General features: G+C 45.4%; 1 protein-coding gene across 2 annotated transcripts in view; it reads left to right on the top strand.

Annotated features, from left to right (window-relative positions):
• Positions 1–18,700, top strand: part of CRLF3 (cytokine receptor like factor 3) — a 55,618-nt gene that overhangs the window by 25,038 nt on the left and 11,880 nt on the right. For both annotated transcript variants that reach the window (XM_005583376.3, XM_074018958.1), the window contains exons 3-6: positions 4,568–4,655; positions 6,124–6,301; positions 9,231–9,453; positions 10,758–10,890. In XM_005583376.3, coding sequence (XP_005583433.1) covers positions 4,568–4,655; positions 6,124–6,301; positions 9,231–9,453; positions 10,758–10,890 — 622 coding nt within the window. The remainder of the gene's footprint in view (positions 1–4,567; positions 4,656–6,123; positions 6,302–9,230; positions 9,454–10,757; positions 10,891–18,700) is intronic.

Below are 18,700 nucleotides of genomic sequence, written 5' to 3'. Positions count from 1 at the left end.
CTGTAATCCCAGCACTTTGGGAGGCTGAGACGGGTGGATCACGAGGTCAGGAGATCGAGAACATCCTGGCTAACACAGTGAAACCCCGTCTCTACTAAAAAATACAAAAAACTAGCTGGGTGAGGTGGCGGGCGCCTGTAGTCCCAGCTACTCGAGAGGCTGAGGCAGGAGAATGGCGTAAACCTAGGAGGCGGAGCTTGCAGTGAGCTGAGATCCGGTCACTGCACCCCAGCCTGGGCGACAGAGCAAGGGTCCGTCTCAAAAAAAAAAAAAAAAAATTAGCCAGGCGGGCTGAGCACAGTGGCTCACGGCTATAATCCCAGCACTTTGGGAAGCCAAGGCGGGCGGATCACGAGGTCAGGAGATCGAGACCATCCTGGCTAACACGGTGAAACCCCGTCTCTACTAAAAATATAAAAAATTAGCTGGGCGTGGTGGCAGGCGCCTGTAGTCCAAGCTACTTGGGAGGCTGAGGCAGGAGAATGGCGTGAACCCAGGAGGCGGAGATTGCAGTGAGCTGAGATTGCGCCATGGCACTCTAGCCTGGGCGACAGAGCAAGACTGTCTCAAAAATAAAAAAAAAATTAGCCAGGCTTAGTGGCATACACCAACTATTGTCCCAACTATTCAGGAGGCTGAGGTGGGAGGAGAGCTTGAGCTATGATTGCACCACTGCCCTCCAGCCTGGGCAACAGAGCAAGACCCTGTTTCTTAAAAATAAAAACAAAAAAAAAAGAATTTTTTTTTCCCAGAAATGGAATTATTGATGATTTTACTGAGCAGTGACTGTTGTCTGTAGATGATTACCTACATATGTGATGGAGGGGAAAGGGAAGGATTTGTGATGGTAAAAATCAGCCTACTTTTGGATTCTGAATAAATAGTGGTGCTGTTTTTGACACAGTAAATGAAGGAGGAGGTGGGTGCTTAGTAAGTAGTCAGGCATTTGGCTTGGGCATGGTGAGTTTGAGGTGCTTAAGATGGAAATATGGGTATGATTCTTAGGAGAGAGATCATACCAGGAGATGTCAGTATGGCAGTTAATGGTATATATATCAAATATGAATCCATTGGAATAAGTACAATCATCGAGGGACACCGTGTAATGTGAGAAGAGCAGGTGAAAGAGATTAGAACACTAAGGGGCACCAACATTTAAAAGTCATTTGAAGAAAAAGGAGCTAGGGAAGGCGACTGAATTCCATCCCTTCTGCAGAATGAGTGCTGGGAGTGTGGGAAAAAAGTGTGGATGATTCACAAGGCTGTTACTCCACCTGGAAGTTAATCTTCTTTTGGTCCACTTAGAATATAGTACGAGTGTTATCTTGACATTGCTAGTTACATTTTTGTCTTATCTTCAATGAGAAGTGTTTATTTGCCACTGACCATAACAGTGCTTTTGAGAAAATTCTAGCAGTACCATGGAATGTCTTTCCTTGGTGGCTTTGCATTTGGAAACAAACCTAGAAGCAGTGCAGCATGGGCCAGGAGCGTATACTCATCCCCTGAGGACTGATCATTTGTTTTTGTTTTAGAAGATAAATCCTGGCCGGGCACAGTGGCTCATGCCTGTAATCACAACACTTTGGGAGGCTGAGGTGGGCGGATCATCTAAGATTAGGAGTTCAAGACCAGCCTGGCCAACATGGTGAAACCCTGTCTCTACTAAAAATACAAAAATTAGCCGGGCATGGTGTTGGGCGCCTGTAATCCCAGCTACCCAGGAGGCTGAGGCAAGAGGTTGCAGTGAGCCAAAATTGCACCATTGCACTCCAGCCTGGGCGATAAGAGCGAGATTCCATCTCAAAAAAAAAAAAAGATAAATCCTAGCTGGGCATAGTGGCACATTCCTGTAGTCCTAGCTACTTGGGAGGCTGAGGCAGGAGGATCCCCTGAGCCCAGGAGTTTGAGGCTGCAGTGAGCTGTAATTACACATCACACTCCAGCCTGGGTGACAGAGTCAGACTCTGTCTCAAAAAGAAAAAATCCTTTGGGGCAGTGTGATTGTTACAGCATTTTTTTTTTTTTTTTTTTTTTGAGACGGAGTCTCGGTCTGTCGCCCAGGCTGGAGTGCAGTGGCCGGATCTCAGCTCACTGCAAGCTCTGCCTCCCGGGTTCACGCCATTCTCCTGCCTCAGCCTCCCGAGTAGCTGGGACTACAGGCGCCCGCCGCCTCGCCCGGCTAGTTTTTTGTATTTTTTAGTAGAGACGGGGTTTCACTGGGTTAGCCAGGATGGTCTCAATCTCCTGACCTCGTGATCCGCCGGTCTCGGCCTCCCAAAGTGCTGGGATTACAGGCTTGAGCCACCGCGCCCGGCCGATTGTTACAGCATTTGATACTTGAATATTTTTGTATGTCCAAAATTTAATTTAATTAATTATTTATTTTTGAGAGGGAGTCTTGCACTGTTGCCTGGGCTGGAGTGCAGTGGCACGATCTTGGCTTGCTGCAGCCTCCGCCTCGTGGGTTCAAGCGATTCTCCTGCCTCAGCCTTCCGAGTAGCTGGGATTATAGGCACCCACTACCACGCCCAGCTAATTTTTTGTATTTTTAATAGAGACAGCGTTTCACCATGTTGCCCTGGCTGGTCTAGAACTCCTGACCTCGTGATTCACCCACCTTGGCCTCCCAAAGTGTTGGGATTACAAGCATGAGCCACCATGCCTGGCCTATGTTTTTTAAAAAAAAAAATTATTATACATCCCAGCAGCAGAAGGAAACTTCAGGAATATTTTTTTTTTTTTTTTTTTGAGACGGAGTCTCGCTCTGCCGCCCAGGCTGGAGTGCAGTGGCCGGATCTCAGCTCACTGCAAGCTCCGCCTCCCGGGTTCACGCCATTCTCCTGCCTCAGCCTCCCGAGTAGCTGGGACTACAGGCGCCGCCACCTCGCCCGGCTAGTTTTTTGTATTTTTTTTAAAGTAGAGACGGGGTTTCACCGTGTCAGCCAGGATGGTCTCGATCTCCTGACCTCGTGATCCGCCCGTCTCGGCCTCCCAAAGTGCTGGGATTACAGGCTTGAGCCACCGCGCCCGGCCAGGAATATTTTTAATGTCAAACTCTTTCCTGTTCTCCTGAGGGATAGAAACTTATTTATGGAATTTTGAGAATTGTATTTATTTATTTATTTATTTTTGAGACAGAGTCTCACACTGTTGCCCAGGCTGGAGTGCAGTGACATGATCTTGGCTCACTGCAACCTCCACCTCCCAGGTTCAAGCAATTCTAGTGCTTCAGCCTCCTTAGTATCTGGGACTACAGGAGCGTGCCACTATGCCCAGCTACTTTTTGTATTTTTAGTAGAGACGGGGTTTCACCATGCTGGCCAAGCTAGTCTTGAACTCCCAACCTAAGGTGACCAGCCAGCCTCAGCCTGCCAAAGTGCTGAGATTACAGGCATGAGCTACAGTACCCGGCCATGTCTGTTTTTCTTTTGGTGAAGAAGAAGGACATATGGTCTCAAAAAACTCGAGTAACTACAGGGCACATTCAGATGGAAAAGAGTTATGACAGTGTTCTTCAGGGCTGTGGAAGGACATAGAAGTTGGTCATTTTCATCTCATATGTAACTTTTTTTTTTTTTTTTTGAGACAGAGTCTCGCTCTGTCGCCCAGGCTGGAGTGCAGTGGCGTGATTTCGGCTCACTGCAACCTCCACATCCCGGATTCAAGCGATTCTCCTGCCTTAGCCTCCTGAGTAGCTGGGAGTACAGGTGCCCACCGCCACACCCGACTAATTTTTGTATTTTCAGTAGAGACGTGGTTTCACCGTGTTGGCCAGGATGGTCTCGATCTCCTGACCTCGTGATCTACCCACCTTGGCCTCCCGAAGTGCTGGGATTACAGGCGTGAGCTGCCGCACCTGGCCTGACATTTTCTTTTTATTATTCTGTTGAATAATTTGTAATCTGATGTATGATACTCTTTTAGGAAAACATAGATGCATCATTTGGCTTTTCAAGCCCTATGCCCAGCCTGGGCAACATAGTGGGACCTCATCTCTACCCAAAAAAAAACAAAATAGCTGGGCATGGTGGCGTGCACCTGTGGTCACAGCTACTTGGGAGGCTGAGATGGGAGGATTGCTTGAGCCCGGAAGTTTGAGGCTGCAGTGAGTTATGATCCTACCACTGCACTCCTACCTGAGTGACAGAACGTGACCCAGTCTCAAAAACAAACAAACAAAAAAACACAACCCTATCCCCTATTGCTCCTCTCAGGGCAATATTTTGTACTGGCTCCTATTGAAGTTCATAATGATTCTATAGGAGAGATGGGAAGAAGTCCCTGGGCTTTCTGGTTTGCCTAAAATTGGTTGATTTCCTTGTATAGAGCAGATAGATTTTTCATCTCTGGCAAAATGTTGTCACTGTGTATCCCTTTTCCTCTTGGATTTGATCTTAGAGTCACTTCTAAAACAGTTTCTACTTTTAACTTTTTGGGAATTTGACTGTGGCATCATTTAAGAACTGTTTTCAAGAACACTAGAGACCCACCCAGACATGAGTTGTGTTGATTACTTTATATGTGACCATTTTCACTGTTCCAGTTCTCTTATTCTTGATTGTAGGTGAGATTGCCATGCTTGGTGGTGTGGGAGAAGAGAATGAGAAACTGTGGAGCTTTACCAAAAAGGCCTCGCACATTCAGTTGGACAGGTAAAAGAGTTGTGCCATTTGGACTTACTTTTAAGCATTTGAACTATGTCTGCTTTTTTCCTCCCTCTGTTCAAGATTCTGATTAAGGGAGATAGAGAATATATATTTCAAGGTTTTCAGGCTGGGCATGGTGGTTTACACCTGTAATCCCAGCATGTTGGGAGGTCAAGGCAGGCAGATCGCTTGAGGCCAGGAGTTTGAGATCAGCCTGGCCAACTTGTTGAAACCCCGTCTCTACTGAAAATATAAAAATTAGGCGGGCATAGTGGCGCATGCCTGTAATCCAGCTACTTGGGGAGGCTGAGACAGGAGAATTGCTTGAACCCTGGAGGCAGATGTTGCATTGAGCCAAGATTGTACCACTACACTCCATCCTGGGCAACAGAGCAAGACTCCATCTCAAAATAAATATAAAATAAAATAAAAAATTATCCGGGTGTGGTGGCGTGCGCCTGTAGTCCCAGCTACTCAGGAGGCTGAGGCAGGAGAATCACTTGAATCGGGGAGGTGGAGGTTGCAGTGAGCTTAGTTCGCACCACAGCGCTCCAGCCTAGGGTGGGGGACAGAGTGAGACTCTGAGGGAAAAAAAAAAAAAAAAGCGTTTCACTGCCCATTACCACTGTTACTAATGAAATAGTTGTGATTGTAATCCTTGGTATAGTATTACTACAGATTTTTTCAATCCAATGTGTAAAAGAATTGTTAAATTTTAGAAATTCTCAATGTATTGTTGAAACGGAGTCATATTCCAGTAAACCAGATCGTTTGGCATAAAATGGACAGTTATGATCCTACCAATTTTCTGTCTTGCTTATATTTATTTGAAAAGAGAATCTTTGTGTAACATCTTGCAAATCCCCTACTGCCATAAGAATTACTTACTGGGGGCTTCAGGATCTTTCAAGCTTGTGACTGCTCTAAAATTTTTTTTTTTTTTTTACTTTTTATTTATTTTATTTTTATTTTTATTTATTTATTTTTTTTGAGACGGAGTCTTGCTGTGTCACCCAGGCTGGAGTGCAATGGCCAGATCTCGGCTCACTGCAAGCTCCGCCTCCCGGGTTCACGCCATTCTCCTGCCTCAGCCTCCCGAGTAGCTGGGACTACAGGCACCCGCCACCTCGCCCGGCTAGTTTTTTTTGTATTTTTTAGTAGAGACGGGGTTTCACCGTGTTAGCCAGGATGGTCTCGATCTCCTGACCTCGTGATCCGCCCGTCTCGGCCTCCCAAAGTGCTGGGATTACAGGCTTGAGCCACCGCACCCGGCCTTTTTTTTACTTTTTAAAACAGTTTTATTAAGATATAAATTCATAGACCATACAATTCACGCATTTGACATATGCAATTCAGTGGTTTTTATTATATTCATGGAATTGTGTAACCACCACTACAATCAATTTTTTTTTATTTCTTGTGTTTTTTAACTGTCAGTTAGAGGTCTCATAACACATGAGCTTTGTTTCCTCAGCTTACCAGAAGTACCTTTACTGGTTGATGTGCCTTGTTTATCTGCTCAGTTGGATGACTCAATTCTTAACATAGTGAAAGACCACATTTTTAAGCATGGAACAGTAGCATCTCGCCCACCAGTACAGATAGAAGAACTAATAGAGAAACCTGGAGGCATCATTGTACGATGGTGTAAGGTATGTAATTCAGAATTCTAGAAATAACTTCCACATTATGGGTTTGAGATTTGAGGGCCTTTCAGATTTTTTCATTGACTACTTTTAAATACATTCTTTTCTTCCCAAACAAAAATCTCTTTTACTTTACAGTAAAATGAAGTCACAGGGAACACTGAGGTAGTTCTTCCAGTTTTATTTTTATTTATTTATTTTTTTGAGACAGAGTTTCGCTCTTTTGCCCAGGCTGGAGTGAAGTGGCGTGTTCTCGGCTGATTGCAACCTCCATGCCCTTCCCCGCCTGCTGCTTCCCCCAGGTTCAAGCCATTCTCCTGCTTCAGCCTCCTGAATAGCTGGGATTATAGGCCCCTGCCACCACACCTGGCTAATTTTTGTATTTTTTGTAGAGACGAGGTTTCACCATGTTGGCCAGGCTGGTCTTGAACTCCTGACCTCAGGTGATCCACTCGCCTCGGCCACCCAAAGTGTTGGGATTGTAGATGTGAGCCACCATGCCTGGCCTTTTTTACTGAAATGAAGCCTTGCTCTGTTGCCCATGCTGGAGTGCAGCGATGCAACCTTGGCTCACTGCAACCTCCACACCATTCCCTCTCCCCACCCACCCAGGTTCAGTAGCTGGGACTACCGGCACTACACCCAGCTAATTTTCTGTTTTTATTTTTGTTTTTTTTTTTTTGAGACAGAGTCTTGCTCTGTGGCCCAGGCTGGAGTGCAGTGGCCGGATCTCAGCTCACTGCAAGCTCCGCCTCCCAGGTTTATGCCATTCTCCTGCCTCAGCCTCCCGAGTAACTGAGACTACAGGTGCACGCCACCTCGCCTGGCTAGTTTTTTGTGTTTTTTAGTAGAGATGGGGTTTCACCGTGTTAGCCAGGATAGTCTCGATCTCGTGACCTCGTGATCTGCCCGTCTCGGCCTCCCAAAGTGCTGGGATTACAGGCTTGAGCCACCACGCCTGGCCTAATTTTTTGTATTTTTAATCGAGACACGGTTTTGCCATGTTGGCCTCGAACTCCTTAAATCTCAAGTGATCCACCCACCTTGGCCTCCCAAAGTGCTGGGATTACAGGCATGAGCCACTGTGCTTGGCTGACATTTTCTTTTTCTTTTTTTTTTTTTTTTGAGACGGAGTTTCGTTCTTGTTGCTCAGGCTGGAGTGCAATGGCATGATCTTGGCTCATCACAACCTCCACCTCCCGGGTTCAAGCGATCTTCCTGCCTCAGCCTCCTGAGTAGCTGGGATTAAGGCATGCGCCACCACGCCTGATTTTTGTATTTTTAGTAGAGATGGGGTTCCTCCGTGTTGGTCAGACTGGTCTCAAACTCTTGACCTCAGGTGATCCACCTGCCTTGGTCTCCCAAAGTGCTGGGATTACAAGTGTGAGCCCCCGTGCCCAGCCAGATTTTCTTAAAAGGAATTTTTTTTGTTTGTTTTGTTTTGTAAACATGCTGTTATTTCATAACAGGACTCTTTTTCCATTTTTATTAATTTTCCTATCAGTGGACCTAGTTATTTCCAGGTTTTTGCTATAAGTATTTTTACTTGTGTTTCCTTATGAACATATGTGAAGTTTGTAAAATATTAATATTTACCTAGCTGTAAAATTATGAGGTCTTCTTAGAGTATTGGATCCATACACTAATAGGTAATAACAAACTTTCCACAAGATGATTGTATCAATTTAGCCTTCCAAACAGTATATGAGTTTCTGTTATTCCATATCTTGACCGATAATTGGCATTGTGAGACTTTATATTTTTGCCTAAATGTACCTTGTTGTGGTTTTATTTATTTATTTGTTTGTTTTTGAGACAGGGTCTTACTCTGTCACCCAGGCTGGAGTACAGTGGCACAATCATGTCTCACTCCAGTCTCAACCTCCTGGGCTCAAGTGATCCTCCTGCCTCAGTCCTCAAGTAACTGGGACTTCAGGCATGTGCTTCCATACCCAGCTAAGTTTTGTAATTTTTTGTAGAGATGGAGTTTTGCCATGTTGCCCAGGCTGGCCTCAAATTCCTGGGCTCGAGTGCTCCATCCGCTTCGGCCTCCCAAAGTCTTAGGATTATAGGCATGAGCCACCATGTCTGGCCTTGTTGTGGTTTTAGATTGTATTTGCCATATTACAAATTAGGTTGAATATTTATAATATATATTTTTGGCTATTTATATTTCTTCTCCTGTAGAATACTTATTTATGTCTTTTACCCACTTTTCTATTGGTGGCTAATTAACATACAGAATATATGCAGGACCCCTAAAAATTAATGGGGATTCTGTATACTGTATGTTAATTATGTCTTGGTTATTATGAATGATGTATGGTTTTGGGAACCTTATCATTGAATCTTTAATGTTTTGTCTTTGGCATTGATTAAAAAACATGCCATTTCTTCAAAGGAGGCAGGCTTTTTTATATCAGACTGGGAAATGTAGAACACATGGTTCAATAAAGAAAAGAAGGGTGCTCAGGCGCAGTGACTCACACCTGTAATCCTAGCACTTTGAGAGGCTGAGACGGGAAGATTGCTTAAGCTCAGGAATTAAAGATCTGAGATATGGTGAAAACCCATCTCTACAAAAAATACAAAAAATTAGCCGGACATGGTGGTATGCACCGGAAGTCCCAGCCAGCTACTTAGGGGGGTTGAAGGAGGAGGATGGCTTGAACCCAGGGTATGGAGGCTGCAATAAGCCAAGATCATGCCACTGCACTCCAGCCTGGGTGACCAAGTGAGACCCTGCCTCAAAAAAAAAAAAAAGAGCGATAATGATGTGATGGCATATTTTCTATGGCCTTCCCAAGAATACCCCATATTCAGCACGTGGGCCTGGCTGCTTGGTCCAAAATGGCTCCATTCAAAGTTTTTAAGCAGTGATGGCTGAGAGAAGTCATTTTCTGTTTCTCAGCTAACATAAAGCTTTTCTCCTTAGGTGGATGACGACTTTACAGCCCAAGATTACAGGCTCCAGTTTCGTAAATGTACTTCAAATCATTTTGAGGATGTATATGTAGGTTCTGAAACTGAATTCATAGTATTGCACATAGACCCCAACGTTGATTATCAGTTCAGAGTCTGTGCCCGAGGAGATGGCCGACAGGAGTGGAGTCCTTGGAGTGTTCCCCAAATAGGTCATTCCACATTGGTGCCTCATGGTATGCTGCTAACCTTTTCTCTCCTGAAGCCTAACTGTATATTAGAATACCTGCATTCTGTGCTAAGGGCAGCACACTGACAACCAGCTATTCTAAGCATAGATCCTGAATTGATAAGAACAACATGCACCTTGTATTTTACTCAGATTACCTCATGTGATTTTTGTTTTCATCAGTTCTTCAGAGACCAAAAAAAAAATGCTGGACTAGATTTTTAGCCTCACTGAAAACCAAAGATTGAAAATATTGTGTAGGACACTGATACTCCTTTTTATTCGTCTTCTTTTTTTTATATTTTACTTTTATTTAGTTAGTTTTTTTTGAGACAAGGTCTCACCTCTGTCGCCCAGGCTGGCGTGTGGTGATGCAATCATGCAGCCTGACCTCTGGATCCTTCTGCCTCAGCCTCCCAAGTAGCCAGGACCACCTGCATGCACCACCACACCTGGCTAATTTTTTTTTTTTTTTTTTTTTGTAGAGACCAGGTCTTGCTATGTTGCCCAGGCTGGTCTCAAATTCCTGGGCTCAAGCAGTCCTCTTGCCGTGGCCTCCCAAAGTCCTGAGATTACAGGCGTGAGCCACTGTGCCCAGCTGATGCTGATTTTCCAAACCCTCAAGAAGTACCTGGAGAGACATTTTCTTAAAAGTCTGATTTCAGGGCCGGGCGCGGTGGCTCACGCCTGTAATCCCAGCACTTTGGGAGGCCAAGGCAGGCGGATCACAAGATCAGGAGATGGAGACCATCCTGGCTAACACGGTGAAACCCCGTCTCTACTAAAAATACAAAAAGTTGGACAGGCGTGGTGGCGGGCGCCTGTAATCCCAGCTACTGGGGAGGCTGAAGCAGGAGAATGACTGAACTCGGGAGATGGAGCTTGCAGTGAGCAGAGATCGCGCCACTGCACTCCAGCCTGGGTGACAGAGCGAGACTCAAAAAAAAGTCTTATGATTTGAAATTGATCTCTCTCCTGCATTCTTGTTTAGAAGATGTAGACTCATTTATTAATTAGATTTTTATCAGGTTGGAATAAGTTCAAGCAATTATGCTTGAACTATGATTTTATTAGATAAGAGATAACACTTATTTGATTTATGATGTCAAAATTATGCAGGCATATACTAAAATCTTTTTTGTAATTTGTGGGACTGATCATGATACCCTGTTAATGGAATCTTTTATTTTATTGAACTTGACCATGGCCCCTAAGAGTAGTCTCCCATTTCCACGTTTTATTTAACATGTCTGTATTGAAGATATCCCTCAAGAGATTCTAACAGTTTTCAATATCTTTGCTTTTAAAAAGAGTGGACAGCTGGTTTTGAGGGGTACAGTCTGAGCAGTCGAAGAAATATAGCACTCCGGAATGATTCTGAATCATCAGGTGTTCTCTACTCCAGAGCTCCGACTTATTTCTGTGGACAGACATTAACATTCAGGCAAGTAGATATTAAAACATCTTACCTGCCTCAGGAAGCAGAGTGAAGTGCTCAGAGCATGCATGAGCTTTGAATTCAAAACATCCTGAATTTATTCCATCATTTATAGGCAGTGTTACTGTGGGAAGGCTTCTTTATATCCTGCAGCTGTAGTTTTCTCATCTGTATTCATAGGGTTATTACATAGATTAACTGGGAAATGTATATAAAATGCTTGATATTTAATATGTTTATATCTGTCTTCTTCTTGGTAAGTAGAGGTAAGTAGAATATCTCTCAAAAGTCAATCTTAGGCTGGGCATGGTGGCTTACACCTGTAATCCCAGCATTTTGGGAGGCCGAGGCGGGTGGATTACCTGAGGTTGAGAGTTCGAGACCAGCCTGATCAACATGGAGAAACCCCGTCTCTACTAAAAATACAAAATTAGCCGGGCATGGTGGCACGTATGCCTGTAATCCCAGCTACTCGGGAGGCTGAGGCAGGTGAATCGCTTGAACCCAGGAGGCTGAGGTTGCAGTGAGCCGAGATCATGCCATTGCACTCCAGCCTGGGCAACAAGAATGAAACTCTGTCTCAAACACACGCACTCACACACACAATTAAAAAGTCAATCTTAAAAATTTAGAGGCCGAGAGGCCGGATGCAGCGGCTCACGCTTGTAATCCCAACACTTTGGGAAGCCAAGGCGGATGGATCACTTGTGGTCAGGAGTTCGAGGCCGGCCTGACCAACATGGTGAAACCCTGTCTTTACTAAAAATACAAATATTAGGCCAGGCGCGGTGGCTCACACCTGTAATCCCAGCACTTTGGGAGGGTGAGGCGGGTGGATCACAAGCTTAGGAGATCAAGACCATCCTGGCCAACATGGTGAATCCCCGTCTCTACTAAAAATACAAAAATTAGCTGTGTGTGGTAGCACACGCCTGTAATCCCAGCAACTAGGGAGGGTGAGGCAGGAGACTCACTTGAACCCAGGAGGCAAAAGTTGCAGTGAGCCACTGTACTTCAGCCTGGCAACAGGGTGAAATTCCGTCTCAAAAAAAAAAATTAGCCAGGTGTGGTGGCGGACACCTATAATACCAACTACTCAGGAGGCTGAGGCATGAGAATTGCTTGAACCTGGGAGGCGGAAGTTACAGTGAGCTGAGATCGCGCCACTGTACTCCAGCCTGGGTGACAGTGAGACTCCATCTCAAAAAAAAAAAAAAAAAAAAGCACGGGCCGGGCATGGTGGCTCATGCCTGTAATCCCAGCACTTTGGGAGGGCGAGGCGGGCAGATCACAAGATCAGGAGATCGAGACCATCCTGGCCAACATAGTGAAACCCTGTCTCTACTAAAAATACTAAAAATTAACTGGGTGTGGTGGCGGGTGCCTGTAGTCCCAGCTACTTGGGAGGCTGAGGCAGGAGAGTCACTTGAAGCCGGGAGGCGGAGGTTGCAGTGAGCAGAGATTATGGCACTGCTCTCCAGCCTGGGTGACAGTGCGAGATTCCCTCTCAAAGAAAAAAGCAAAAAATTTACCAGCCAAGAATTTATTTTGTCCTTTGTGAGTCATTAACAGCAAGTCTTTGTAAGAGAGAATGCTGTAAACATATTATGTATATGCTACTCTGTAAAGTAAAACTGAAAGCAAGCCTCCCTTACCACTGATTAATGTTGTTTCTCTACCCATTTCTTTCTGTAATGGGAAAGTTTCTTTTTTCTTGTTTTCTTTTTTTTTTTTTTTTTTTTTTTTTTTTTTTTGTGACGGAGTCTCGCACTGTGTCACCCAGGCTGGAGTGCAGTGGCGCGATCTTGGCTCACTGCAAGCTCCGCCTCCCAGGTTCACGCCAATTCTCCTGCCTCAGCCTCCGAGTAGCTGGGACTACAGGCGCCCGCCACCACGCCTGGCTATTTTTTTGTATTTTTAGTAGAGACGGGGTTTCACCATGTTAGCCAGGATGGTCTCGATCTCCTGACCTCGTGATCCACCCGCCTCGGCCTCCCAAAGTGCTGGGATTACAGGCTTGAGCCACCGCGCCCGGCCTTTTTTTCTTGTTTTCATGTTATCTGAAATGTATTCTTTATAGTCACGTTTCTAAATAGCTCTTTGTAGAAACCATAGACCAGTTTTGACTTAGAGAAGTAAAGTTTGCCTGATTTTCACCATACTCACCTTAGTGTAACAAGCTCTCCTCTAAGTTTTAAGTCTTGAGATGGGATTTTATTGTGAATGCTTGACCCAAGTTCCTCTTGTTCTCAGGGCCTTATTATTTAAGGCATGGAGAATATCTGAATATGTTATTTAAGCCAATGTTGCTGTATTCCTCTCCAGCTAAGTAATTTGAATTGTCAGCAGTTGTCAGAATATACTAGTTTATGTTTTGTCTAATTTTTGACCTCTTCTCACCCCTTAATGAAGAATGACTCAGTAACCAGAAAAATATCAACAGAGAGAGACAGAGAAACAAAAAGACGAATACCTAAAATATATTTAATTATTCCCCAGGTAATCATGAGTTTTCTGTACCCCTTCTCTGCTTATGTCCCTTGTTTACAGAAGCACTTCCGTTAGTGACTCTCCTGAGAACAAGGTATTTCTGTGCAATGACAGAGCTTCCTACCTTGATAAATTCAGGCCAGATATCTCAGACTGCAATAATGATGATGGTGATGATAATTGCAGTTAATGGCCGGGCGCGGTGGCTCACGCCTGTAATCCCAGCACTTTGGGAGGCTGAGGCGGGCAGATCACAAGGTCAGGAGATCGAGACCATCCTGGCTAACACGGTGAAACCCCTTCTCTACTAAAAATACAAAAATAAATTAGCTGGGCATGGTGGCAGGCACCTGTAGTCCCAGCTACTCGGGAGGCTGAGGCAGGAGAATGGCATGAACCTGGGAGGCAGAGCTTGCAGTGAGCCGAGATCGCACCACTGCACTCCAGCCTGGGCAACAGAGCGAGACTCTGTCTTGAAAAAAATAATAATAATAATTGCAGTTAATATTTAAACAATATTTACTGTGTGTCATGTACTGTCTTAAGTATTTTACTTGTATTAACTCATTTGATTTTCATAGTAACCCAGTGAGATAGACGTATTTATTTTAGGGATGAGGAAACTGAGGCACAGAGAAGTTATTTACCCAGTGTCACACAGCTAGTAAATGCCAAAACTAGGGTTTAAATCCAGGCAGTTCAACTCCAGACTGGTCTGTATTGCTTCTTTTTCATCTTTTTCATGGGAGAGTTAATATGATTCTAGTTGGTATTGAAGTCTACAATTTCTCCATTACTGTGTCCTTAGCTCTTTAACTTTTACCTCTGATGACCTTTTACCCCTTGATCTGATGCTCTCCTGCTTTTTAAATTCTTCCTCCTTGGACACATGGTAATGTCTGATAGATTGCATAGTTAGGTTTATTTCTTAGGTCATTCAGTAAATATTTATTAAGACATTGGAACTTATACAAATTGATTTAAATTCACCTCTGCTGACCATGCTGTGAAAGACACAGTAGGTCTCAATAAACTGTTAGTGTGTCTGGCCTCTCCTAAAGATGCATCACCAGGCCCCACTTGGCAGGGTGATTAACTAAAATTCAGTTAAACTCAATATGATCGTAGCCAGCCTTTTGCATTTTTGTCATTTTTTTCTTTTGACTGTGGAATGAAATGTTTTCTCCCCTTGTTTAAAGGAATTTCAGGCATCAGCAATGAAGCCAGAGATGTGAATGCGAAGGGAGTCCATGCATAAGGGAGGAGCAAGTGGGTGTACTTGAATCAAGAGAAATAGTATTTAGTTTTTTGAGGGTGCTTAGGGCCTAGTAATTAGAAGGGAGCTTATACTCTTGAAGGCACTACTTTGTTATTTATCCCAGTCGGTCCCTGCTGAAGTTTCTGGAAGGCTTAGAGCTGCTGAAGCCAGAGAAACCTGTGATACTGGCTGGACTGTAACAGTCTTTAGACCCACTCTCATTAGATGCCCAGGTCTGCTAGCAACCCCCTCCTTCCAGATCTCCCTGACTTCCTATGTAAACATTCCTGCTCTTTCCTTCTAAGATTTTCTGATTTTTTTTTTTTTTTTTTTTTTTTTTTTTTTTTTTTGAGACGGAGTCTCGCTCTGTCTCCCAGGCTGGAGTGCAGTGGCCGGATCTCAGCTCACTGCAAGCTCCGCCTCCCGGGTTTACGCCATTCTCCTGCCTCAGCCTCCCGAGTAGCTGGGACTACAGGCGCCCGCCACCTCGCCCGGCTAGTTTTTTTTTTTTTGTATTTTTTAGTAGAGATGGGGTTTCACCGTGTTAGCCAGGATGGTCTCGATCTCCTGACCTCGTGATCCGCCCGTCTCGGCCTCCCAAAGTGCTGGGATTACAGGCTTGAGCCACTGCGCCCGGCCTCTGATTTTTTTTTTAAAGGTTTATTTTCTTTCTTTCTTTCTGTTTCTTTTGAGACAGAATCTCGTTCTGTTGCCCAGGCTGGAATGCAATGGCACGATTTCGGCTCACTGCAACCTCCACCTCTCAGGTTCAAGCGACCCTCTCACCTCAGCCTCCTGAGTAGCTGGGACTACAGGTGCCTGCCACCACACCTGCATAATTTTTTGTATTTTTATAGAGACGGAGTTTCACCGTGTTACCCAGGATGGTCTCAATCTCCTGACCTCGTGATCCGCCCTTCTTGGCCTCCTAAAGTGCTGGGATTACAGGCGTGAGCCACTGCGCCGGACCTATTTTCTTTCTCATTCCCCTCTCCAGTTCTCCCCTTCTTTTTAAGACAAGGCCTCGCTGTGTCGCCCAGGTTGAAGTGCAGTGGTGCAATCTCAGCTCACTGCAGCCTCCACCTCACAGGTTCAAGCGACCCTCTCACCTCAGCCTCCTGAGCAGCTGGGATTACAGGAGCCACTACCACACCCAGCTAATTTTTGTATTTTTTGTAGATACGGGGTTTCACCATGTTGCTTAGGGTGGTCTCAAACCCCTGAGCTCAAGTGATCTGCTCACCACAGCTTCCCACAGTGCTGGGATTACAGGCGTGAGCCACTGCACCTGGCCCTGATTTTTTTTTTTTGGAAGACAGACTCTTACTCTGACGCCCAGGCTGGAGTGCAGTGGCACAATCTTGACTCACTGCAACTTCCACCTCTCAGGTTCAAGCGATTCTCCTACCTCAGCCTCCCAAGTAGCTGGGATTACAGGCGTGTGCCACCATGCCCAGCTAATTTTTTTGTTGTTGTTAGTAGAGATGGGGTTTCACCATATTGGCCAGACTGGTGTCGAACTCCTGACCTCAAGTAATCTGCCCACCTCGGCCTCCCAAAGTACTGGAATTACAGGTATGAGGCACTGCGCCCAGCTGATCTTATTTTTTAACCATATTTTTACTTTCTCTTTACCACTGCTTTTCTCTAAAAAAGAGAGAAAGCTACAAAAATTAGCTCGGTTTGGTGCTCTGCACCTGTAATCCCAGCTATTCGGGAGACCGAGGCAGAAATGGACTGAACCTGAGAGGTAGAGGTTGCAGTGAGCAGAAATTGCGCCACTGCACCTCAGCCTGGGTGACAGAGCAAGACTTCATCTGAAAAAAAAAAGAGAGAGAAAGCCTGCCGTTACAAGTGGCATGCACCTGTGGTCCCAGCTACTTGGAAGGCTGAGGTGGAAGGATCACTTGAGCCCAGGAGGCAGAGGCTGCAGTGAGCCCAAGATTGTGCCACTGCACTCCAGCCTGGGTGACAGTGACACCCTGTCTCTAAAAAAAGAGGGAAGGTGCTTTAGGTGCTAACAGCCTTCTTTAATCCTAATAGTCTAGGAGGTAGGCTGTTACTGTCTTTCTTTTACAGAGAAAAAACGAAAGCAGAGAGACTAAGTGGCTTGTCAGGATTCAAATCCTGGCAGTCTAACTCCTGTCTGTGCTCTTAACCACTGTGTTACCTACCTCTCACTACTAACGTTAGGTGGGCAGTCAAAGGAATAATAAGGCTATTCTTCATTAACTTTTTCCTTCAAAGGACATTAAAAAGTTGATGTTGGCCGGGCGCAGTGGCTCAAGCCTGTAATCCCAGCACTTTGGGAGGCCGAGACGGGCGGATCACGAGGTCAGGAGATCGAGACCATCCTGGCTAACACGGTGAAACCCCGTCTCTACTAAAAAATACAAAAAACTAGCCGGACGAGGTGGCGGGCGCCTGTAGTCCCAGCTACTCGGGAGGCTGAGGCAGGAGAATGGCGTGAACCCGGGAGGCGGAGCTTGCAGTGAGCTGAGATCTGGCCACTTTACTCCAGCCTGGGCGACAGAGCGAGACTCCGTCTCAAAAAAAAAAAAAAAAAAAAAAAGTTGATGTTCCAGTTACCTATTGTTGTGTAAGTACTTCATAATTTAGTGGCTTAGAAGAACTATAGGCATTTGTTTTGCTCAGGAAACTGCAGTTTGGGCAGAACTTGGTGAAGACAGCTCATTTCTATTTCATGTGGTATTAGGTAGAGTAGTTCAACTAGGGATGACTAGTCCTCTAGTCTGCTTCAAAGATGGCTCACTCACATGGCTGGCAGATTGGTTTTGATTCTTTGTTCCTCTCCATGTGGGCGTCTCCGTGGCTGTTTGGGCTTTCTTACATCATGGTGACTGGACTCCAAGAATGAGCATGTTAAGAGATAGGAAGTATAAGATGCCAGTTTTTTTTTTGTTGTTTTTTTTTTTTGTTTTTTTTTTTTTTGAGACGGAGTCTCACGCTGTTGCCCAGGCTGGAGTGCAGTGGCGCGATCTCGGCTCACTGCAAGCTCCGCCTCCCGGGTTCCTGCCATTCTCCTGCCTCAGCCTCCTGAGTAGCTGGGACTACAGGCGCCCGCCACCGCGCCCGGCTAGTTTTTTGTATTTTTAGTAGAGACGGGGTTTCACTGTGGTCTCGATCTCCTGACCTTGTGATCCGCCCGCCTCGGCCTCCCAAAGTGCTGGGATTACAGGCTTGAGCCGCCGCGCCCGGCCAGATGCCAGTTTTTTTTAAACCTGGGACTGGAAACTGATTTAGTATTACTTATATCATATCCTTTTTTTTTTTTTTTTTTTTTTTTTGAGACGGAGTCTCATTCTGCTGCCCAGGCTGGAATGCAATGGCACGATCTCGGCTCATTGCAGCCTCCACCTCTCAGGTTTACGTGGTTCTCCTGTCTCAGCCTCCTGAGTAGCTGGGATTACAGGGGCCTGCCACCATGCCCGGCTAATTTTTGTATTTTTAGTAGAGATGGGGTTTCACCATGTTGGCCAGGCTGGTTTCAAACCTCTGACCTCAGGTGATCTGTCTGTGTTGGCCTCCCAAAGTGCTAGGATTACAGGTATGAGCCACCGCACCCAGTCAAAACTACTTTTTTTTGGAGATGAAGTCTTGCTTGCCCAGGCTGGAGTGCGGTGGCGTGATCTGGACTCACCGCAACCTCTGCCTCCCAGGTTCAAGCGATTCTCCTGCCTCAGCCTCCTTGGGATTACAGGCGCCTGCTACCACGCCTGGCTAATTTTTGTATTTTTAGTAGAGATGGGGTTTCACCATGTTGGCCAGGCTGGTCTTGATCTCCTGACCTCATGATCCACCCACCTCCGCCTCCCAAAGTGCTGGGATTACAGGCATGAGCCACTGTACCCGGCCCAAAACTACTTTTCTAAAATGTAAGGACAGTTCTCCTGATTAACTCCAATCTTTTCTCTTTGCATGAAGCTGATTGTTTTGTACAACCCTTATTCCACTCAGGCGGTATTTATAGTACCTGCTATTGTAGGGAATGCAAAGTTTAAGAGAAAAACGCAGAACCTTTGGCTCAATAGCAAATAAGCAGTTTGT

This window comes from Macaca fascicularis, chromosome 16, assembly GCF_037993035.2.
Source record: "Macaca fascicularis isolate 582-1 chromosome 16, T2T-MFA8v1.1".
Taxonomy (NCBI): Eukaryota; Metazoa; Chordata; class Mammalia; order Primates; family Cercopithecidae; genus Macaca; species Macaca fascicularis.
Note: the sequence above shows the minus strand (reverse complement) of the source record. Positions and strands in the feature narration are given on the sequence as shown.